This window comes from Alexandromys fortis, unplaced genomic scaffold, assembly GCF_014885135.2.
Source record: "Alexandromys fortis isolate MF-2015 unplaced genomic scaffold, M_Fortis_MF-2015_v1.1 scaffold_119, whole genome shotgun sequence".
Classification (NCBI taxonomy): Eukaryota; Metazoa; Chordata; class Mammalia; order Rodentia; family Cricetidae; genus Alexandromys; species Alexandromys fortis.
The window spans coordinates 3,993,762-4,018,565 of NW_026067991.1; the positions used below are offsets into that span (position 1 = coordinate 3,993,762).

Here is a 24,804-nt window from a genome sequence, read left to right on the forward strand (position 1 = left end):
TTGTGCACAGGCATGTGTGTACAAGATACGGTACCGCTCACACTGTAGCGCAGCAGTTAGACAATCTGGACCGCAGTTTCCTGATCTCTCTTACAGCGCCCAGAATGCTGTCTGCTCAGTGCTTCATAGACTTACACTGAAGTAGCTCAGTACTCAGATTAAACAGGTGCCAGGACAGGCAGAGATGTCCAACACATCACTGAGCTCAGGGCTTTACAAAGTTTCTGTGAAGAACCAGGTTATATTATGGGCTCTTCAGTCTCTGGCACAGCCACTCACCACAGATGCTGTAACATGAGAGGAACCACAGAGACAAGTGCAGATGTGTTCCAATGAAACCAGGCCACTAAAAGTAATACGTCTCCCCATACGTAGTCTCTGCTTGATTTCCTCAACCAGTTAGTATATAAGAATCATTTTTAGATTATAGAACTATATAAAAAAGAGGATGGTTCCAGTTTGGTGTGGGCCACAGTTTGCTGACCTCTGACCTTGGCTGGTCCTATTCAGTATTTAGGCAGTACCTTCAGTGAGATTTATTTGCATCAAAAATCTATGGGCACAACACTGGCATGCTCAATATTAATTCGTAATGTTAAGTGATTGATGCTCTTCAGGCTCCTGTGAACAGAAGTTTATACTTCACCTTTTACCCTCCAAAGACAGGGTTTCTGTGTGTAGTCCTGGCCTTCTTGAAACTCACTCTGTAAACCAGTCTGACCTTGAACTCAGGGATCTGCCTGACTCTGCCTCCTGAGTGCTGGGACTAAAGGTGTGTGCCACCATCACCTGACCATCACCTAGTTGTGCTCTGTATCTTTAAGGAAAGGACTCCCTCCTTGGACCCCTAAAGAACATAGTGGACTTGAGCATGTATGGTGTATGACTTCATTATTGTGCATCTATTTCACCTTTTCTCTCCATAATTTCTACTAGAAATAGTGCTTCTTAGCTGGTGTAGAATAAACTAATTTAGTAAAAACTATGCATTTACACATTTATCTTACATTTTCAGTATCAGGTTTTCATACAGTTCATGCTGAGAACTCCTATTTTCAGGTGTTTTATCACATGAAAAATTTGAGAAACTATATCCCCAAGGTGTGTCTTTTGAAAACATGACCAGAAATCCTGTGTGGGCAGTATCTTTCAGGCAATCTTCATCTTGGTGGTTTTTCCCTAAAGCAATGTCTCACTCTAACGGTGGCTGTCTGCTAAAGGATTGATTTAAAGACTTTACTTTTGCAGAAGTCAATTAGCCACTCTCTTCTCTTTCTTCCTCTGTTGGGAGAGTGGAAAGAGTGTGAATATTGGAGTAAACAAGCAGGAACTGAATTACGGGTCTGTCAATCACTAGACATAAGATCAGATTCTCTAGACCACAGCTGACCACCCAGGACTGCTGCAAGGATTAAGATGGTGTGAGAAAAGTGCCTGCTGCAGAGGAGCCTGGGAGATGCTCAGAGGTTAGGTCTGTAGGCTGCTGTGGAACCAGGGAAAATCTGATGCTCAGAGGTTAGGTCTGTAGGCTGCTGTGAAACCAGGGACAATCTGATGCTCAGAGGTTAGGTCTGTAGGCTGCTGTGGAACCAGGGACAATCTGAAGCACAGCGGGCACTGGGAAGACACCTTTGGTTTCTGCATTGGTTTTCCTTTCTTCTTGTTCTTTCTTTCCTACCTGTTTCTTCTATGCCAACCTTCTTTACAATACATTCCTACACTTTCTCCACTGTCCCAGAAAGAAGTCAGGAGAGCTGGCCAAATACAATTCTCTCCTTGGCTTCTCTGTTATGGCTTGAACTGCATCCCCCAGAATTAGTCTATCCAAATCCCTCAGATCTATTGGAAATAACCATTGCAGTACAGAGTAGGATGGGTCTCGATCCAAAATGGCCAATGTCCTTACAGAAGGTGAGATTTACACACTGGCATAAATATTCAGGAAGACTGTCAAAAGAATATGAACATTCCACTAACAAATTAGGGGAAGGGCTTGGAGCAGATCTTTTCCCCACTACCCTCAGAGAAAACGGAACCTCCTCACTCCTAGGTTTCAGCTCTCGGGCTTCAGGACAAATAAGTTTCTATTGGTGAAGTCACCCAAGTTGTGGCTCTTTGTTACATAGCTCTATAACAACACAACCTCACACAAAAGACTCCGACTCTGCACACCAGCACTTGTTTCTTCAGGCTTAAGGAAGCTGTAACCCCCTTTTCATTTTGATAACATTAACTACTTAATCCCAGACACATTGGTTTCTTTCGAGCATCACTCAGACTATAATAAAATATTCTTTATAAAGCTCCTCCCATGATCTCTGCATAGGGGTGATTTTTATACTCTCAGCTTAAAGAAAATAAAATATCAAGATATTGTAAGATTGACATAGCTCATTCTTCCTGTGTTCAAGGCCCTGTAGTTCTTGAATGTGAAATATGGATCAATAACCACCTCCTAACCAACCAATCAGGACAGCAATGTGTTTTTGCCTTGCTGAGGTCAAGATTCACTGAGACTGTATCCTTAAGGGGTAGGATCTAGGATCCCTGTGGGTACCCCAATCTGCAACTGTTCAAGTTCCTTCTGTAAAATGGCATAGTATACGCATATAACTTACACACATCTCCATATACTTTATATAACTTCTAGATTACTTATACCCAAGACAGTGTAAGTGCTACACAAATAATTGCTATATTATTCTGCTTAGGAAATAATGACACAAAAATAGTCTGCGCATGTTCAGTACAGGCAGTTTTTCTCCTGAATATTTCCAACCCAGGGCTAGTTAAATGGGAGGATGTGGGACTCATGAATATAAAGGACTGGCAGAACTTAGAGAACAGAGCAAGTATATAATGATAAACTGGTCCTAGCTCTCTAAATGGATTCTGGCCCTAGCCATTCTTATTCTGAGAAAAATAGGATTCAATACATGGAAATCTCAGGCAACTTCAGATTCTTCCATAATGTTTGAATCTTAGCATCCTCTATCTCGCTGCCTCTTATCCCTATGGGCCAACTGTGACATAGGAGTAAACTCAGGTATCAACTTTACCTCTGACCTCTACAACTCACTCTCAAGGCCAAATTCAGGGTGCATATTCCTTTCCATTTAAAATATTATTCACCAGGCAAAGACTGAAATCCACATATAAACCAGATGCAGAGGTGGGGGAGGAGAGACACTGAACCCCTTCCACGGCACCTTATTTTTTCTGGCCCAAGCACATCCCTAAAACACAAGTAACAAAACCAATGCCATCAATTGTTTTTCCTTCCTTTCTTCCTTCTTTCCTTCTTTTTCTCACTCTCCCTCACTCCCTTCTTTCTTAGTTTCTTTCTTTTTTTTTTTTTAAATGTAACTCTTCCTGTCTTAACCTCCTGAGTGATGGCATGAGAGCTATGTGCCACTGTATTCAGCTATGGGCTTTATTTATTACATAATTTTGGGTATCTTCTTGTCTCCCAACTAAGGTTTCAGTTCCAGATCCAATAATATTCCATAAACGTCCCTTGCACAACTGTGGTATCCTTGTTACTCTGGGAACCACTGGTTTATATAAGAAGGTATAAAATAATCATATCACTGAAGAGTTTATACTCTAGTTAGTGAGACATGACCACAGAATAAGTAAAAGAATAGATGTTCAGAAAGGAATGGAACAAGGGCGGCAGGGGATGTAGTAGGAATTCATGAAAGCATGTGGTATGAGCTGGACTTTAAAGGATCAATAAAGTGAAAAAGGGGGGACCAAATAAAACCACCCCCCACACACACAGAGAGAGAAAGAGAGAGAGAGAAAGAGAGAGAGAGAGAAAGAGAGAGAGAGAGAAAGAGAGAGAGAGAGAGAGAGAGAGAGAGACAGAGAGACAGAGAGACAGAGACAGAGAGAGGAGAAAAGAAAAAACAAAACCAAACCAAGAGGAGAGCGCTAGGCTGGAAAACTGCATGAGTAACTGCATTTAACATCTTGCCAATGAGGGAGTCAGTGACAGTGGCCTGTCTAAAGTGTGTCACGTGACCTGGGATGCACTCTGAAATAAAACTGACTTAGGTGGGGCCAGATGGTGGGTGTTGAGTCTGATCATTATTCAGAGGGTAACAGGAAACCATCTGAAATTGGAGCTACTGAGAGACACTGGAGGGAACCATGGTGTATGCAATGATGAAGAGGCAGAATTCTGGTTCTATTTATTACACACTGATCTCAACCTTGGGGAGAGTTGCTTAGCTTCCCTGCTCTGATTTCTGTTATGTGAAGTGGTTTGGTTTGGTTACTGTTGAGTTCTGACACTGTGAAGTAAAATTTGATGTTGCAAGGAATAGGTGCTTCCAGGGAAGCCCCTGCTACATGAAGAGCACTTGGGTTTAGCAGGGAATGGAGAGGCTGAGAGATCTCCAGTGAGTCTCTCTCCTCAGCGGCCATCCCCACATCTGCAGGTAGACCAGATGACACTGTCACAGGGATGGGTAGCAGGGAAGAGTAGGAAGAGCCTGCTCGCTGCAGTGGGAGTTCCACCCCCCCCCCCACATACTCTTTCTTCCGAGCCGACTTCCGCTTCTCTTCATTGACCTCATGGTTAGCGTCCCGGAGCTTAACCTCACGATCCGAAAGGCTTGCTGGGATGATGTCCAGTTCTAGGTCCTTGTTATCCTGCATGAGAAGTGTCAAAGAGGCCAGGTCACCTTGGTGAGGTCTTAGGGAAGCGGTGTAAACAACCTCATGGAAGATGACGAGATGGGGGGGGGGTCCCACAAAGTCCCACCCACAAGCCTTCTTCATAGGGTAATTCTTGCTTTCAAGTTAAAAAAAAAAAAAGCAAAACGGTATAGGATGTTGTGGCCAAACATTTAGTGCTACTATCTGTAGCTACAGACATTACGTATCTGATTATCTGATTTCCAGACCTCTGGTCTTGATTACATCTAAACAGAAACTAGCCAGAATTGGTTCTTCATCAATAAAATAAATGTGAAACAGAAATACAGGAAAACACTGAAAACCTCTCATTTGTCAAGAGAAAATAACTTTTTTCTTAAAAAAAAAAAAAAAAACAAGCAGTTTCCTGTGGAAACAGGAGAAGAATACCCAGTCAGTGACTAAACCCTGTTGCTCGTCCCTGCTAGCTTAGGCCATCATTGGTATTGTGTATGATGGGACCCCACCACACGCACACAAAAAACCCTCACTGCTGGGGAAGGGGAGACATTATGAGCCTCAAATTTTAGTGGTTTGACCACTTTACTCAAAGCTGCTCTGCCTCAGCCCAGGGTTGTTTAAAGATATATGAGTTAGAACTCCTAGGATTAAGTGATAGGCTGGATTTAGCTTTTTAATTCATAGGTCACTGACCTCTATTATAAAAAAGAGATTAGAAGTCAGTTTTCCTTTGTTTCATGGAACTTCGTACCTTCTTTCAGTTGAAGTGTCAAACAGCCTTAGCACAAACTGTGACCCTTATTCCTGAGGTCCATTTGCATACACGCTAGGGACTCTAATCGTTGGCTCATTAGCATAATTGGTTAGACGACAGTGCTGATGAGATCAAGGTAAAGGGTTTAGTCCTCAGAGCCAACGGTTAACTACACAGGAAAAATATAACCAAACCAAACCTCTGCTTTGTATTCATAGGTCTGGCTCCTGGCTAGCCAATTCTGCAGTACTTAGATCATGGGTGTGTGTGTGGGGGGGGGGGTTGAAATGAATGGATCAGTAAGAGTCCCCGAAACCTATTTAAAATGCACGAGGTTCATAGGGTTCACAGCTCAGAAATGTGCTTCCTCAATGAGGTTAGCGGTACTGAGGGAGAAAAGGGAAGGAGTTCCGGCGGACAGCACCTGATACGCACCTCCGTGTTGACTCCCAGGGCTTTCTCCAGGGTGTACCGGTACTTGCCCATCCTCAGTGAGAAATCTCGGTAGTGCTTGTCCACTGTGGTCACCCATTTCCTTATCTCTGTGGCATGGATGTGGCCCTTTTCCACAAAGCTGTCCGCTAGCTGGATCAGAAGTTTCACCTTCTCCTTCGTTTGCTGCCCAAGAGATGGCCTAACATTACTGGATCACATTATTCTCAGGCCCCTTTGCCCTAAGCCCCCCTCTGCTCTGCCCAGAAGCCATAGGTACCTCAGCTGAGAACTGGCTTTGCACGACAACTTTGTCGCTTACCTTTTGGGGAGCCTAGAGCAAATTATTTAAATCTCCCGTGCTCTGTCAGTTCCTCTACACATAGGAATCATAATAGTACTGCTTCATAAAGTTACCACAAACATTAATGGGCCAACACTGTCTACTGCCTAGACTATGCCTGGAGCACAGCAGGAGCGCACAGGGGCCACTGTAAGAACCCGGCTGTGGACCACTGTCTTCCAGGCAGGATGTGGCCGCACCCTCTTGGACAGCCAGCAGCTGTGATGGCCTAAAGGAAAACTGTACAAGATTGAGCCTATTGACCTTCCATCATGGAGGATGGGTAGGGCTCCAGAGACCCTACCCTTCCCAAGGATTTTAGACAGTTAAAGGTCATTGGGAGAAGGATTCACAAGGCCATGCCAAGTCTAAAAGACACATAGCAGTTGCTGGGATCAGTGCCATTTCCTTCACTGGCGTAGTGGCCTGTTATTTTTCCACAGTCCTGTAAGTAATCCTTCACATATGTTCCTATTGAGCGGAACTGTTTCTTTAGTTCATCTCCCTGGTACCTTATCTAGGTGATAAGGCATTTGCTCACGTCTCCAGAAAAGGTTCATTCAACTAGTTAAGTCAGAGATGTTAGCCATTGCTATTGATGTGAGGTTCTCTTAAATCAACATAGTGATTTGGTGACTTATAGAGCATGTTACGAACACACCTGAGACTCATGTGTGTCTTAAAGCATCCTTAGGAAGTAAGCAGGGGTGATGGGCAAGTTTCTGCAAGCCAGATGCAAAATCCCGAGATTCAGCTTGCAGAGCTCATCCAAATTCATACCACCAACAGGGACAGCAGCATTTGTCACGGATCCTTTGTTCCTAGTCCCTGCCCGTCTCTGTACTCGAGGCAGGCACTAAACATGCAAGTTGGCACGGGCTAGGATCTGATGAACCTAACTCGCAGACGCCTATCTGCTGTACTATGAGATTCTGTCTTTGTTTCTGTTCCAGGGAGATAAAGTGATTAATGTAGTCAGTGCCTATTACAGGGCTAACCAGCTAAAAGTCTGACAGGTGTTGAGTTAACTTCATTTGTAAAGAATTTGTTCAGCATTTCCTCTGTCTACAGTCCTCTGCAGAGAGCTGTGGGTTGAGCTTGGGGGGTAAACAAATGGAGAAATAAAAAAAAGTATTCAAGTATTCATTTGTCCCTACCTAAAATCTCCAGAGGGGACAAGGTTTTCATACAAAATAGCTGGCAGCTCGGGGCATCATGTAATTGAATGTCAAAGTGAGAAGTATGTACGGCAGAGGGACTTTACAATAGAGAAGATGAAGGCAGAGCAGAACTGTGGCGGAGGGCAGCGGAAGTGATGGCTGCAGCAAACACCTGCTCATACTTTAGCACACTTTTGAATTTTGAAACTAAAATTTCTCAGAAAAAACTGAGAAATTTTTTTTTCATTTTGGTTTTCCAAATCAGGGTTTCATTGTAGCTTTTGGAGCCTGTCCTGGAACTTGCTCTGTAGACCAGACTGGCCTTGAACTTACAGAGATCCACCTGCCTCTACCTTCTGAGTGCTGGGATTAGAGGCAAGAACCAACACCGCATGGCTGAGAAATCTTAAGGAAAATGAAATAACATTTAAATAATTTGCTAGAAGGAAAATGTTCTTTTTAGAAAAGGAGGTCCAAAATTTGGACCATGCTACAATCTAGAAAACCGAGGCTTGAACAATCATGAGAGCTACAATTGAAAAGACAGCGTATCTTTCCGAAATGAAATAGCTGTGGGACAGCAAGGAAAAGACACCTGCAGCCAAGAAGGTGATGCCACAGGCACAGTGGAAAGGTGACCCTAAAGTGTAAAAGAGGGAAGTACTTGTCCAGGATGGGGGAACTGGCAGATACTCCCCTCCTGCTGTGCGGTCAGAAAGTGCCAGCACCAGAGGAAACACTCAGCTTCAAAGCCCAGGGCTGAAAGGTGGAAAACGAAAAGATCTAGCTACTGTCCCAAAGCTGCTCAGGGCTGACGAGAAAGCTTTGCAGAATGCCCAGATCTCCCACTGAAGGTGTGCGTGGAAGCTGCTGGGCACAGCACAAGCCCCTCAGCCGGTGTGAGAGACGGGTACAACATCGGCACTCTGGGTCATCCTCAAGGAGTACCATGGGAGCAAGAGGGTGGTACTAACTTGCTAACTGTAGCTGAATCGTCCCCCTCAATCGAGTTTCTCTCTATAGACATATCAGAATTGATATCAGCAATGTGAAACTCCCAAACGCACTGAGGTCACTTTAAGATGCAGCCAGGGCAGCCCAGACACCTGGAAGATGAGGTCTTCACCACAGAAAGAGAAATATGAGGCTACAAGACCAGCACAAGATTGATGTTCTCTTTTGCAGCTTTTGCCAAAGATCAAAGCTGCTCCTCAGTTCCTGGGCTACATGTAATCCATTTTCTCGCTAACAAATGGAATTTACCCTGACAAATCAGTGTTCCAAACTTCTTATCGAGACTCTAAGTAAACAGTTGATTCATTACAACGAAACAAACAAAAGAAGACCGCAGGGCGTCTGTTTATTCAATCACCCTTGTCCTTTAACAGCTCTAGGGCACACACCCCTTTCTAGGCTTGTCCACACCCCTTCCCAAGAGAGGAGCAGAGTGCTCTGCCTATTGCATGGCTGGGGCACTACACAATTAGCCTCTCCTCTGTCAGCACGGTGGACTGGCCACAGGCTGAGAGTCAGGGGCTAGCAGGGCTTTGGAATGGAAGAGAAGAGGGAGGTGTGAGGATTGGAGGACTATCCCTCCATCATGAACCAGCAACAGTAACTAAGGAAGAACTGGCTAAGACAAGAAGTCTGGGATCCTAAAGACGTACATGTCATTTCTCTTAGGGATTTTGTCTTTTTTTCTGGAGGGAGGTTCTTTCTGGTTTGTTATTTTCTTAAGAGAACTTGACTTTTATTCTAATAATCAAGAGACCTCTTCTTATATAAAAGTCCTGGAAGTAGCTACTCTGCGCCTGGTAAGGTGAACTCACTTCAGATGGTGCCTGCAGCCGGGTCGTGGCCATTTTGCTACCTGAATCGGGAGGTAGCAAAGCTGATTCGGATCAATAAGGGCAGAGCCTGTGACTGAGATGACCCCGTGTCCTTGAGGAGGCTGCCGAGTGGACAGTCAACAAGCAGTGTGAAAAAGCTCTACCCGACCTGGCCCCACCTGTCTTTGGAGGAGCCTGTCTCTGAGGTTCTCCACTCCTAACCCACAGCTGTGCTGAGTGTCAGACCCGTCCTGCTGTGGGGATGGCACCTGTGCAGCCTACCCTCAACCAAGTGTCCTCCCTGCAGACGGGGGCGGGGTTGGGTTCCCACAGTTCCACGCACAGGCCTCTATTCGAGCACGGGTCTCGCACAGTTGCTTGTGTGTCCTCTTCAGGGGCCTGAACCTCTCTACAAGCGGAGTTCTATCATCCCCGTCTCCCTGTATCCATGTCTAGAAAGGAAGCAGCACCCTGTAAGAGGTGAATGGAGGGGTGGATGGGTGAGCGGATGCTAACGCAAAGCTAAGCTCGATTAGCCCCGTGGAGCACCAACCATGGCTGTGGCCCCCACAGAATATGATCTGAAACCATGTGACCTGTCACATTCCTGGCTGCAGCTGATGAGATCAGAGGCAAAACCTTGTCCCACCAGGACAGCCCACCAGTAAGTGGCCAATCACTTTTCAGGTGTCCTGACTTTAAAGTCTGTTTAAAACAGACACTGAGGGCATAGGACTCAGCTGAGGGCATCTCTCTGGTGATTTGAACTACTGTGACAGGGAGCAGAGGCAGGCACAGAGCAGAGGTGAATCCACAGAAAGGTGGGATAAATATGGAGCAGGAATACCTCAGGGAACTTTGGAGGCAGAAAACAGAAAGACCACTTGAGCTCTGGACTTTGAGTCAGCATGGGTAAGGTGGTGGGACTCCTCCTCTGTCACGTTTCTCAGGACAGGCAGGAGTTGAGCTGAGGAAGATGTGGAGGCCCTAGAACCTACACACACTGTGGAAAGCTGCTTTGGAACTGGAAGCTCCTCCAGATGAAACAGAGAGGTGCCATATAGCTCAGTCCTGGCACGCCCACATAGACATAGAAGAAACTAAAAAACATGCTCACAAAAACTTTTGTGTAGAGCTAATATGACATGATTCCTAAACTCTCATGAAACATAAAATTTATGAAACTAAATAGTATTCATGTGATATATGGTAAGTAAATATCCATCTGATAAACGATACAGCTGTATCTGTGTAATGAAATACTATTTAGTCATCAAAAGGGACGAGGGGCTGGCATGCACTAAAGCACGGGTGGAATACGGAAAGCATTATGCCGAGGGAGAGAAGCTAGACAGGATTACATAGTGAATGACATGTGCAGCATGGGCACACGCCTGAGGAGAGAAGAGAAGGAGGAGCTACTCCCAATGCTTAACTCTGAGCTCCACTCAGCTGTGGCAAGGATTATAGAGCTTGTGATATACTTAAAAAAAAAACACTGAGTTGTAAAAAATCTAAAAACAATTTTGTTTTTAGAAGAAACAGAATTCTGTCAGAAGCTGAGGCATTCGGCTTCCCTGTTATCAAGTGCTGGTTCCCCTATAATTTTGGAACAATAAAAAGTGTCATTTGTATTCTTCTAAGTAGATTGCCTATAGGCGTACCACATCGTGCAAGGGTGTGTTCCTACCCTTGCCAAATCCCTGTCTCACTTTGTTCTTATGTTTGAAGGTTTTGATATAAAATTGCCTTTCTGTATTCAGTGTGTCTTCTCCTTGATCTCTCTTTTTGGAGCAGAGTATAATAATCCAGTATAACCCTGATACACTAATCAGTTGTGAGGGCCACAATATTTCTTCTGCCATTCAAGGTCAGTTTGCTTTCCACACCAAATTTTCATTTCACTGGTTATAAAAACCAAAAGCCAGAGATGACTGGTTACAAGAGGGTTTGCCTCTGGTGAGTTGGCTGAGGTGGAGGCAGGAGGCTTCAGGGTCCTCAGCTAGGCTGTTATCCAGTAGATAATCTGACACAAATAATTGAGATTGAGAACATGCCAGATAGGAACACAGTAACTACTAACAGACATAGTTCAGCTGGGAGGAAGACAGGAAATGAAGGGCCAAGCTAGAAAAGTCATGCGAGCATAGACTCAAGTGTAGTAGTTCTGAGATCTATCCAAAATTCCTAATCTTCATGTCTCTTTGTGACTTCCTTTCAATGCATTAGCTACATCAGGTAACCTGAGGAACACCGGTGAATAAAGAGGGTTCTTGTCCTTGGGGATATAGCAGGACATACCCCTTTACAAAGACTCCTTGAGATATTCAGATCATACTGGAGATATCACTGCACAGACCCCTGGAAAAACGTGGCTTGTGCTAGCTGCCCAAAGGTTATACAAATAGAGGCTGCAAGTGCAGCAGGGGCGGGCCCTGTGGTATTCAGCAGGTAGACAGGACCAGAGAAGAGGTAGCACTGGACTGGAAAGTGAGCTGCTTTCCAAAGCACAAACTAGAGAGAAGGGGCACTACTTCAGGTGGAGAACTTGCAGAAAAAAGGCAAGGGTGGCAAATGGATCTCCTGGAGGGTAAGAAAACACACACACTCTGCTGAAGCCCGAGCTAGCATAAAGAAACCACTGATGATGGAGCTAGAGGGCGGGAGGAGGTGGAGCCTGAAGACACTGAAGACCATCAAAGTTCCTGAGGAGAGGGATGCTCTGGCCAAAGTGATCCTTTAAAAGATCAGAGGAATAGAATTGACTAGAAGGAAGGAAAAGCCAGGAGAATGCAATCCCATGAAGAAGCGACTCCAGCTGAGGGCAGGAATGATGGACGGAAGAGGACAAAGCCATGAAGCAGATTGTGAAGGACAAACTAACATGACTGAATTCTCTGCACGTCCACTTCGGTTATCAACAGACTCTCATGGTAAGAAGTTCTGGCTGCTGCTATAGTCTACCCATGCCCGTGGAGCTGATGCCATTCATCCTCTACAGGTCCACTAAGGATGCTGTCAGAGGTCAGATAGATGGAAACTTGTAACCTCAAAAACCCCTTTCATTTGGATTTGAACTGGGTCCTGCTCATCTTCTGCCTATTTTGTGCCATTTCTCCAGCTGGTGTTGAAACGAACCTCCGACCTGAACTCACAGCTCTAAACAGCAGGCAAAGGGCCTAGAGCTCCCAACAATGCAAGGCTACCTGCCCAATGTGGAGTTCACAGCATTCATAATGCAGATAATTACTTGTGAATACTGGCGCAGGAAGGAGGTTGTGAGGTTATGTTTGTGAAACCAAGATGGAGGAACATGTGCTGAGATACTGAAGGAGAGCTCTGTGGAAGATGGCATGAGTGTGTTATCCTCCTTGGCTCCCGAACAAACAGCTCTCACCCTAGAAAGGGCATCTTCTACGTGTGGAAGGGAAGCTACGAAAAGCAAGGCGATACACAGGGAAATACAAAGGAAGGTCTACCACACACCAGCTTGTGTCCTTGTGTCAAATGCTGGCAGTGAAAACTGGTAAAAATCTGGTTTTCTTCCATTACAGCATTCCAGCTACCTCACGAAGGTGTGCACAGTTTGCTCCACAGAGATCTGACCTGATCACCAGCAGGTCGGAGGACAAATGGAAATAGGTCTGAAAACTGGAAAAGTCACCTGCTCTATGAGCCTGTCCTTAGTGGCTTCCCAACACATAGTTCTGTCTACACTGGCTGCTATTGCTTCTCTAACAAGGTGACCGGAGCAGGGGTGCTGAGTGAACTGGAGGAGGTTTAGGGTACACCCTATTTGGTAGGCACCCTGAATTTTAATCAGTCCCTGAATTGTTGTTCCATCCCATAAGGTACGCTTCCCAAGACATTCAAATGTAGATATATGTAGAATTTAGGTGTGTCCAGCCTGCAGTCCCCAGGTCACACGCATCCCCGGAGAGACATGCATGTGGTCCAACACATTTGCAGGTGAAACCTGCTATCCCTGGAAGATGCTTACAATGCAGGCAGAGTTTTCCGTGAGTATGTCCTTTCATGGGCCTGGGAGAACAAAGGAGACCCCAGAATCTGCAGCATGATGATGAGGTGTCTTAGCAACCGACTTCCTGGTTGGAGATGTAATTTGGGGAGCTTTAGGCTCCAAAGAAGATAACCCCAGACATGCTTTCCTCGTGCCCTAGGGCTACCCGATTCTGTGTCCAGAGACTGCTCTTGCTGCCGTAAGGCAAAGATGCCCATGAAGGAGAGTAGCAGGGGGACTTGAGGAGGGGCTGGGATGCTCCCTACCTTGGCAGGCACCCTGAACTCCCCGTATTCTTTCAGCAGCTCCTGAGTCTCCTCCGTGGTCTCTCCAGTGGAGGTATGTGTTGAGAGGTAATATTCTCCTGTTTCTTGGATCCAGTCTAACGCCTGTAGGAGGAAACACCACCACCAGTCGCCCAGAAGGCAGCTGTCAGTAGGAAAACCTGCCACACTGTGAGGAAGGGACCCAGGAAAGGTGACAGAATGGTGGGCGTGTAGCTCTGAGGGAGTTATTTTTTAAAATTCTATTATTGGAACAGCCCATCACAAAGCAGTGAACTGGGGTCCTTCCGTATGTCCGAGCCAGTGAGTATCTATGTATTTATATATAAACTGGGGGGGGGGCTATTATAGGTCAGATCCAGTGAGTAGCTGTGTATAAACTGGGGGTTATCATGAGTCAGACCCCGTGAATACCTATACAGCTCATCATGACTTCTGGTGTCAAACTCAGTATTGAATGCCCCGAAAACCTAAATTACTGACAAGGGGAAACCGGCTATCCCTATTCTGTCATCGCCTGTCATCTTAACTGTGCCTGCTACTGTGGCCATCTGCACACGGCCCAGCAGTGAGGCAGAGCCAAGGGAACTCTGGACATACCTGCTTAGCACTGCGCTCGAACACCACGTATTGCTGACACTGGTCTAACCGCCGCTTCTTCAAGGTCCAGAAGTGCAGGACACGGTTCTCCCTCTGCAGGAGCTCACTCAAGATGGCTGTGGGAAGAGGAGGTGAGCAGCATCATGGGACTCTGCACCAAGTCCCAACTATGTCAGTCCCACTACCCAGGGGAGGGACTTACAAGCCTCCCTGTAGGACTAATAGAGCATCAAAAGGAAGGGGATAAAACCTGAAGACAGGCACATCGCCCCTGGGGACCACCAGTGGGAAGAGCATGGCTGAGACCCGTTTCTGAGGATCTGTCAGTGGACCACACAGACTCAGACTCTCTTTGCACTCATCAGTCCTTATTGTAAGAGGCTTTGGAAAGTGAGCCCTTAAGGCGACAACTGACACAGTTGATCTGGAGGCTGGCAAGCATGGGTGGGCTCTGCTAGAACTCTCAGACATTCCTGAGGAGCTATGGAGGAGCTGAGCAGTAGTGAGAATGCCAGGAGGACATACAGCCAGACCACATAGTGAGCCTGGGTCTCAGCCCTGCACAGGAGTCACACACAGGGTACTTTAACAGCAGAGCCACTGTTGCCAGCTTCTGAGTAGAGGGAGGGTGAAAACTGGGCTGCACTAGGGTCTACTTGTTGTCTTAGACCCAGACTCCACACAGCTTTTGATCTGATCCTCAGGAAGGCTGGATGATCTTCTTATGTTGTCCCTGATGATACTATGAGAATATAAGTAAGGCAGTCACATGACAAAGGAGCCATAGGAGCCACAGGAGCCATAGGAGGTATTCATCTGTTTCCTTATTCTCTTAACACTATCTCATCACTTGGACTGCTTGCTTGCTTGATTGATTGACTGGTTTCTTTCTTTTTTTCCTTCTTCCTTTCCTTTCCTCTCCTTTCTTTTCCTTTCCTTTCCTTCCTTTCTTTTTTTCCTTCCTTCTTTTCTTTCTTTTTTATTTTTATTGTTTTTGAGACAGGGTTTCTCTATGTAACAGCCCTGGCTGTCCTGGCACTCACTTTGTAGACCAGGCTGGCCTCAAACTCACAGAGATTCACTTGCCTCTGTCTTCCGAGTGCTGAGATTAAAGGTGTGCACCACCACCACCTGGCCATAGATTGATTTCTTAAGTGTTTTAAATAATATGATCTATGCTTGAATCAAGAAAACATATTTTGTTTTATATTTACTTCTTGTTTCCTGAAAACTGTTAAATGTTGGTAAAATATACAGTGATGAGGACATAGATAATCAGTTTATTAAGCATTTGTTATGTGTCAGGCGCATTTTTATGATACTTATGATGTGTGTATCTTTATGGTCCTCCCTTTGCAGATGAGGAAACTGAGGCAGTCCTGCAGAATGAATCAGGCTCATTCAGATAGGAAGGAGCAGAGCTTGGGGTTAGGCAGGATCCTTTGACCCGAGACCACATCCTTATCTACCCTTGGTCTCCCAGGTCCCTGGTGGATGTCAAATATACATCACTGAACTTTACCGAGATGGTACAACCCAAACTGCAGTGTCTGTACTTAATAGTTACTGTTGGTTTTACTTATTCCTAAATTCCCCTCACTGCCTCTGTGCCTGGAGGTTTGACTCCAAGGATAGATTCTGTCTGTACCCCTTCAAGCTGAGAGGTTCCATAGGCTTCAGTGGCTCACCATAGATGCCTTCAGCAGGGAATTTCAGCTCCTTCTCAGAGTGGTCAAATAAACTTGCTCACTCTTAGACTGACTTCTGGCTCATCAAGAGACTTGGTTGTTACCCACATGACACAAATAGGAGTTTGAAATGTGTCTGTAGACTTGACCCGCCCTTTGCCTCCCTGTTAGCCCCACGGAAAGAACTCTTGGGTAGCCTTGGACTCAGAGCTCAGAATGAATAGACAAGAACCTAAGCCAACATCTGGAGTCTGAAAGAGCTGCATTGCTGAGCTTAGCCACAGCAGCTGATGGCTACTGATGGCTGCAACATGACATCACCTGGACAAAAGATGCTCACGGCGAGCCGCAGAGAAGGTTTCGGATGTTAGGCCATCTCCTGTGTTAAAACTCTAGACTATGTGTACTGGATTTGGATCCAGGCAGCAGATGAAGGGGAAATAGGAGGTCTTGCCTACAGTGTCTGCTTCTAGTAGGCGAGGGTAGAAGAAGCTGTTATCTCTTTAGTGTTTGTGCCTGCAGAAACTCTAGGTAAACAACATAGTCCAAATCCTGGACAGCTCCAAGCATTTCAGGTGCCACTATTCCCCCTTCCCAAGAGCTTTCACAGATGGAGCTTTACCAGCCCCCTCTGGGTACCCATCTCATACAGTGGAGGTGTGAGTGATCCAGCCCCCTCTGGGTACCCACCCCACACAGTGGAGGTGTGAGTGATCCAGCCCCCTCTGGGTACCCACCCCACACAGTTGAGGTGTGAGTGATCCAGCCCCTTCTGGGTACCCATCTCACACAGTGGAGGTGAGAGGGTGGACTCTCAGCGGCTTGGCCTCACCCAATCAGCCACCTGCAGAGGTCAGAATATATACTTTGAGATGTACTGGAAGGTGACATGGGGTCAGCCACTACATGGCCTCATTCAAAGACAAAAGGACATGTGAGGCAGGAGCTCGGGTTCCTCCTCTTCTTTAACTCTTCCCAGTGATTTGGATCATCCCAACTCTCAAGTGATCTGAGCAGGGACCGCTGATCCCCATTCTGACCATGGCATCCGGAAACCTGGCTCCTTCCCAGCCTTCCTCTCCAGAGCTGTGAATTTCTAACTGGACAAGGAAATGCGTGAAGGCTAGTTTCTGTATGGCAGGAGTGACCACTGGGAAATGAAACGAGGACTAAGGCCAAGTGTGATCAGATTATAAATAGTTTTAAACAGTATATGCTATTTTTCACACACTCACAGACTTCATAGAACTCAGAGGCAATAAAGATGACCTAGATCAATGATTATATAAACCTTCTCTGCATACACAACGCAGATTCCGTATATCCAAAAGAGCCGGAAATTTTCTTTGTATTAGCTTCCAAGTGATATCAGCGCCTCAACTGGACCCCATGTTTTGTGTAGCAAATGTTTAGACAACCTTTCTGCTAAGCAGTGTGGTCCAGGACTTGCAAATACATTTTAAAAACTTGGGGAAACCTTTCTGAACGTTAAGAAACTGACTGTGAATCGCCAGGGCTGGTTTCATGTCTTTTCATACCAGACTGTTCCTTCTTAAAGGAGAAGCACCAGGGAACCTGAGATCACAGAGGGGTAGGCACACAGCCTGTTACAGGGAGGGGAGGGAGAGCGGGTCTCTCACTCACGCATCTAAAGGCCTGTGGCTGGCAGGCCTTACTCACCTTTTACTTGCTGTTCGGGTGCCCTGGTGTGGCTGGCAACACTGGGCATGCTAACGTTGTTCCTGTGGATATACTTGAGAAACACCTCAGCATTCCGCCGTGCCAGAGTGCAGGCCTAAGGGAGACAGAGAAGTGAGGCCGTCTCCAGTGGACTCCAGGGCAAGAGAAGAAGCGCCTTTTCAGAAGGCTTAAGGACTTGACGAGGATGAGGATGCTGCAGGGACCCAGAGGGAGCAGAGCTCTGGAGGTCACTTCTGGCTCACAGGGACACTAATTCCCATTCTCCGAGCTCTCTTTAAACCAAGTGCTTCTTTTTCTGTCTCAGACAGAAATCAGCCAGCCCTTCACTATCCATATGCTGCCTGGTCATTGCTAATGATCACGCCCAGGCTGGTTTTCTTTTTCTACAAGAGAATACTTTTTACATGAGCCCTGGTGGAAGCTTAGGGAACAGAAACCCACTTTAGTATAGTACATTTAGCAAACACACTTGATAATATAATTCTAAATCTAAATGTAAGAACAATTTTCAAATTTATTTGGGTGCCAATCACTTCTCATTACCTAAATAACACTAACAAATATTCTCATTTTTTTTAAAAAAATATTTTAAAAGATTTATTTACTTACTATGTATAGTGTTCTGCCTGCATGTATGCCTGCAGGCCAGGGCACCAGATCTCATTACAAATGGTTGTGAGTCACCATGTGGTTGTTGGGAATTGAACTCAGAACCTTTGGAAGAGTAGTCAGTGCTCTTAACCACTGAGCCAACTCTCCAGACCTAACAGATAACTCTCTTGTTGGGAAATATTAATCCATTGTACACAACCATCAGCAGTGGCTGGTGGAGAAGGCCACATTTTCCTCCTGATGGGACTGAGGGGAAGAGCAGCAGGAAGGAAGTACTTCAGATCTAGAATTCAGATCTACTGACAGAGGATGTCTAGTGTCCCTTAAGCCCTTATAATTTATGAATTACCCTAAAAATCATTTTTCCATAGCTATAAAACTAGTACATACTTGATTATTAATTTAAAATTAATAAATTATCTGTAGGTCAAACTGCTAAATTTAAAAATCTTATACTTAGCTTTTGAGCAAACAAATTATATACTTTCAATGACTGTTATATAATAAATATAACTTTTAAGTTGATGGGAACTAAAAGGCTCATGAATTGGAAGCCATCAGAAGAGGTCCAAGGCTAAGGACTTCTAGATGGTTCAATCAATGAAAACAAACAGAAAGGTGTGTGTGTCTGTTGGGGAGCAATTTCCTACACTGGTAAGAGTTTTTCTTCAAGGCTTTAGGCCTATATGAAAAACATAGGTCCAAGAGATTTTCTTTCTTCTTTAAATGAATCATTTAATTTTATAAAGAAATAATCTTTACTTTTCTCTCTCTGTGTGTATGTGTGAATCATATACATGTATGTGCTATATTGTGCAGGTGTGTGTGGGTGTACATGCCCACACATGCATGTGAGGAGGCCAGAGGAAGAGACTGGGTTTCCTACTCCATTCTAGGGCTGCATCAGAAACCCCTAGGAAATGTGTTTCTGCTTTCACACAGAATAAACACTGATATTTGTTGTTAATTGAAAATTAGATTGATAAATAGTATCGGAATTTTTTGATTAAAAGATTCATTTTAATAACTTTATTGAGTAGGCTTATGCTCTTCAGCCAAAAGATCATTTTGGGGTTAGCATTATTGGTCAATGGCAGGGTGCTTGCCTAATAGGTGCGAGGCCCTGTGTGCAATGTCTAACAACACAAAAGAAAAAAATATTTTTTATAAATTGAATGTAGCAGAGTAAAAGCTTGTGACCATGTGGTGGTGGAACACCCTAGCACAGCAGCGACAATAATAGTGCATCCTATACCTGATGATACCAAAAGTGTCAAGAAAAAAGGGACTGTTTAAAGTGTTATCTTAGGACTTTATGAATTACCTGGGAGATAAGTCTCCAACCCCTCCAGAGGATTCCCTTCCCTCTTTACATGAGAGGTGGGAAAAGCCAGAGGCAGGGGAAGCCCTGACGGAACAGTAGGTGGGTGCTGGCTGGTGAGAGGAGAGAGTGGCTGGAAGCTGAGACCATGTGTGGCAGTGTGCTCTGACCTTCAGGAAGGCCTCCTTCTGTTCCAGATGCTTGCTGAGCAGTGGGATGACGTGGTCCATCTCTGCCGCCGGCCCCAGCTTGTCTCGCCCACCGCACCAGTCCTCGTCCCTCCGGTATTCCTGCTCTAGGCTTTCCAGAACACTGCACACCTAGTGAATCATGGGAGAAAAGGCTCGGTGAGGAGCTGCTCAGCCAGTGTTCGCTGCTGACTTCAGCAACAGAACTCTATACAGTGACGCTCTGTATGTAAAATTCAGCCTGGAGATTCAGAGCGGCCACCACTGTCAAGATACTCTGAAGAGATCGAAGTTTTGAGACCCTTGTGACTGGAGCTTGGACTGTGATGACTAGGGATGGAGACTGTAGAATTACCCTTTACAGCTGATGGCTTAAGCTACAGGAGTTGATAGTTTTACCCAGAAATATGATGAAGAGTAAGAAATTAAGAAATAGGTTGGATATTTAGGGAGCTTCAACATGATATATCATATATATGTACACACATATGAAAAATCACATGCATATATACACATATATCATATGCATCTCACAATATATACATGTGTATATATTGTATAGCTATATTGTTCTAATCTCATGATGATTATGAATTATGTAGACCAGGCTTGAAGAAGATACTCAATGACTTGCCTCGGCATCTGTACTTGTCTGTCAGGAACCTCAGCAGTGGTAAAGGGGAAAGCTGCCTCTTTTGTGTGATTTATGGGCCATAAGCAAAAGTCATCTTTCTACTCCCCTGGGGACAGATGTTCAAAGTCCTACCATAAGGCAGTGACATCTTTAGGACATCTATTATAAAATCATATTTCTTTCTGAGGGAGAATACATTTGAATTAACCTCAAAGATATAATTTTTTCTTTTCAGTTATAAGAATTCAGAGAGGCCATGCTGAGTGACCTTGTAAATGACCTCAGAAGAGATCAGAGCATTCAAAGAGAGCTCAGAGGGAGATTTAGGCTGAGGGTTGCCGTGAGAGTCTCATGGCAGCCTTGTGTCATTCCAGGGAGGGTACAGAAATAAGAACCCAGCAGACATTTGCCTAGCATGCAGAAGATAGATTCCATCCCTAAGGTTGCAAAAACAATCAAGCAAATGGAAAGCAGAAACCTGAATTTCTCTATATCCCATCAACAGCATTGGTTACTTCTCGGACACAGAAGCAAGGGAGAGCAGCTGCAACCATCTTGGCCTCCTCTCAAGACAGGGTCTCATTAAGTCCAGGTTAGCTTTGAACTTTCTATGTTGCTAAGGGTGACCCTGAAATTCTAATGAAGGGCTTGCTAAGCAACACTGTAGTAACTGAGCTATATCCTCGGCCAAAGATGTGTTTTTTTTTTTTTTTGGATAGAATGCTCACTGAATTATCAACTCAGCTGGATGACATCACAGCCATAATGCTTGTCATGCCATAAGAAGTCTGTCCCTGACCTCAAGGTGACCTGTCTAGCCCCACCTTTGCTACTTCCTTTAATACAAGACACAAAGCATGCAGGCAAGCTCAGGTCTTGAGAAAATAGCTAACAAAGAAGACTAAGACACTTGAGACCTGTTCGGTAATAGGACAGAATCAAAGGCTTGAAGTGGTCTTGTGAAGTAGATTCTGGATTCTTGACTATGAATGTATTTTAAGTAGCTGCTGGTCAAGAAGGATAAAGGACACATAAACAAGCTGGATGCAAGGTGCAGTTTGGAGTCTGGATATACCAAGCTCAGCAAAATCAGCTTGTCCTTAGATATTTCAACAGAAAACAAATGCCAGCATATATGGCCAAGTGTGGGGTAGCTTGTCACACAGCACTATTGTGACAATGGCTGACTGATACACTGCTCAAATCTAGTATTCATCGCATCCAGTTTCTACTTTAACACCTCCATATTTTGATCTGACGAGTTTGAGAAATTTATGGAAAAGAAGAAGAAAAACCCCACATGGTTCCTTGCTGTAAAGGGGGGAAAAGATAAGAAAGTCAATGGCAGTGTCCTCACAGGCCACGGCTTTATTCTCAAAGGTTAGTGTGACAGGCCTGGCTTTTTGATGCTGTGCCACAGTGTGGGATAGGAAACATCCTCTTCCATCTTCAGCCCACTTCTCACAGCCTTCCCCTCACCTGCTCAGAGGTCTTGTAAAAGGCCACAGAGGCATTGACTAGCTTCAGCCGGTCTTCCATCTTTAGCATGAGCTGCTGCCAGTGGAGGGCCACCTTCTCGGCACATTCCCGGATGGCGTCGGCATCGTAGTGGCCGGCCTGGAGCAGTGCCTCCGCTTTCTGCTGGACCTGCAGGGCGCTCTGGTGCGTCTTCTGCAAGGAAGTGGCGTGAAAGAGGGACTGGGCGCCAGGGAAGGAGAGCAGCCCAGGTGTGATATGGGAGGGGGTGGAGTGAGGTGTGGTTGGAAGGATGCAGAAAAGTTAAAGAGCTTTAAATGACTGATCCATTTGTCACGGTGATCAATATACAGTATTGTCTCTTAAAGCACATTTACAAAAGGAAACCATACATTTTCATTCGTCTCCCAGGATGCTAACTCCTGACCCCATTCTTAACTTTTTCCTTTCATTACCCTAGATTTTAAGGACATTTCAGTTCAAAGAGAACCAGAAGATGTATAGAAACATGACCATTTTGTTTAATCTCCCTTTCAATTCTAATCTTAATATTGCTCATCACTGAACTTTCAGTGGTTACTGATGCAGCATTTCACAGATTAAGGAAGCATGTCTTCCCCTCCAGACCCCCAAACACATGTCACACAAATCTCAGCTGGCAATGCACAATCGTAGACATTAGCAATCAATTGAAAAGGTTTCTGGCAGAATGGGAAAAACTTGGCTGGCAGGGCACTCTCACCCTGACCCCTCACCCCAACTCCTACCCCACAATTACTCCACCAAAGAAGCCAGCAGCAGCCGAGAACGAGCAAGGCAGGATCCCAATGTTATCTACAAAGGCTTTCAGGATCTCAGTTTACAGCTTCTGATTCTGGCTATCTGTGCTCTGCACCTTAACTGCAAGAGGATGGGGGACATAGCTGGAGGACCAGGTGGCAGAAAAAAAATAAAAACAACCACCCCCCAATGAGGTTCAGACTTTACAAAACAAAACACAGACGTGATTTCTGTGCTGACTAGTTTTATGTCAACTTGACACAAGCTGAAGTCATGTGAGAGGAGGGACCTCAACTGAGAAACTGCCTCCAGAAGATCAGGCTACAGACAAGGCTACAGAGATTGATATAGAGGACCCAGGCGGATGGATAAAGTGCCATCTCTGGGCTAGTGGTCCTGGGTTTTTATAAGAAAGCAGGTTGAGCAAGCCATTATGAGCAAGCCAGTAAGCAGCACCCCACCATGGATTCTGCATCAGCTCCTGCCTCTGGGTTCCTGCCCTGCTTGAGTTCCTGTCCTGACTTCCTTCAGTAATGAACAGTGAGCAAGAAGTGTAAGTTTTTCCCCTTCTTCCCCAAGTTGCTTTGGTCATAGTGATCCATCAAGCATAGCAACAGTGTCCTTGACTAGGACATTGGTCATGGTGATCTATCATAACAACAGTGTCCCTGACTAGGACATTGGTCATGGTGATCTATCATAACAACAGTGTCCCTGACTAGGACATTGGTCATGGTGATCTATCAATCATAACAACAGTGTCCCTGACTAGGACATTGGTCATGGTGATCTATCACAGCCACAGTGTCCCTGACTAGGTCAGTCCTGTGAGAAAGCCAGAGTGCCACTGACTTGAGGAAGCCATTGCAACCTCAGCTGCGACCATTTGCCTTCCAGAAAACAGTGCTGGCTAAGCTCGTGGTGGATAAGGGTGGCGAGACACACAGCGACACTCCAGAAATCCTTTCTGCTCAGCTTGGACAGCAGGGCGGAGACCATTCTTAGCAGCTGATTAATTCAGCTCTCTTTGGGCCTGAGGGTGACCGCCCTCATTTTTTACCTAAACCTCTCCCTGGTGCCCACTGCACCTGCCTTTCCCCCTCAGCAGACAATATGCTGCCCAGTCTATAAAGCTTCCTTGTGCTCCCCCCCCCCAAACCTGCAGCACCTCTGCTCGTGAGTCTCTGCCAGCATCCCGGCCTTGTACCTTTGCCTTCCTCCTGATGAGAGCTACAGTCCTGATACTATGTCAGTGCTGGGCTACCACTGCTAAACGAAGCTGGAGAAAGTAGACTAAAGGGCGGGACAATCATTACCAGTTCCTGATTGTCTTTGCCTTACTGGCACTATTCTGCTTCCTAAACACAGAGGTGCCAAGGTCATCCCTCACTGACTGTTCATGTCTCCAGAGCCCTTGACTACCCCCTTGGCTTCAGTTCCTCTCTGAAGGAGAGTCCTAGAAGCCCTCTTCTTACTGTTGAATCTTCCTTTGAAATTATCTTCTCCTGTGAGGAAGCCCACCTCTCACCCTTCTGAGGCAGTGAGTCCATCTGCTAAAGGGTGGATGCCCAACCCTCGACAGAAGCCAAACCCATCTCTTTAAACAGGTCCCCAAAGTTACTAGCCACCTAAGTTGGTGGTCTATTCCTACTCATTTTCCTTGCCACCTAGAACTACAACCCTGACCCATCCCTGACTGCTCCTCCCTGCTCCCCCAACCCAGCCCAGCCCTCACAACTTCATATATGCATTTTTATGGACGAGAGATGACTATTTTCTTGCCTTCCAGTTACAAATGCATAAACCCATTCCTCATGTTTCATTTTTCTTTTCCTTTTCATGTGTGGTGCTAGGATTTATCTTGGGGTCCTGAACATGCCAAATGCACATTCTACCACTGAGCCACATGCCCAGTTCATCGTGAACATTTCTGGCAGTTTTATTTAATTTGATGGAATATGAAGTGTTTGTATTATAGTGACTTACTCTTTTCATCCCTAAAGCTTTTATTTTTAACAGTACCACCCCTTAGTTTCAGTTCAAAAGTCTTCAATGGGTCCCTCACTGCTTCAAAACTAGCTTCAAAATCTGGCTGTCATAATAGACCTCCATGACACGGTCTGTAACTGCCTCACAATACTAAGTACACCCCCAAACCCTCCGAAAGCAAGCCACAAACCTTCCTGCCTTGCTCTTCCTTTTTCTTGTGCTCCTGTTAGCCCACCTGTCCTTTGAAAAACTCATCTCAATCTGCTCTTCTTCAATGAGCTTTATCATATGGCTCAAAACCCAGGGAACATCTCCCTTCTCTGATCT

The 24,804-nt window shown here is 45.4% G+C and overlaps 1 protein-coding gene across 13 annotated transcripts in view; it reads right to left on the reverse strand.

The window, feature by feature from the left end:
- The window catches only part of Kalrn (kalirin RhoGEF kinase), a 603,131-nt gene that overhangs the window by 222,710 nt on the left and 355,617 nt on the right, over window positions 1-24,804 (reverse strand). For 9 of the 13 annotated variants that reach the window (XM_050159714.1, XM_050159712.1, XM_050159715.1 and 6 more), the window contains exons 17-23: window positions 21,712-21,930; window positions 19,581-19,730; window positions 17,457-17,571; window positions 14,089-14,204; window positions 13,471-13,593; window positions 5,855-6,037; window positions 4,541-4,659 (exon numbers count right to left, since the gene is read on the reverse strand). In XM_050159714.1, coding sequence (XP_050015671.1) covers window positions 4,541-4,659; window positions 5,855-6,037; window positions 13,471-13,593; window positions 14,089-14,204; window positions 17,457-17,571; window positions 19,581-19,730; window positions 21,712-21,930 — 1,025 coding nt within the window. The remainder of the gene's footprint in view (window positions 1-4,540; window positions 4,660-5,854; window positions 6,038-13,470; window positions 13,594-14,088; window positions 14,205-17,456; window positions 17,572-19,580; window positions 19,731-21,711; window positions 21,931-24,804) is intronic. The other 4 variants (XM_050159713.1, XM_050159724.1, XM_050159721.1 and 1 more) reach the window with 1 other exon arrangement.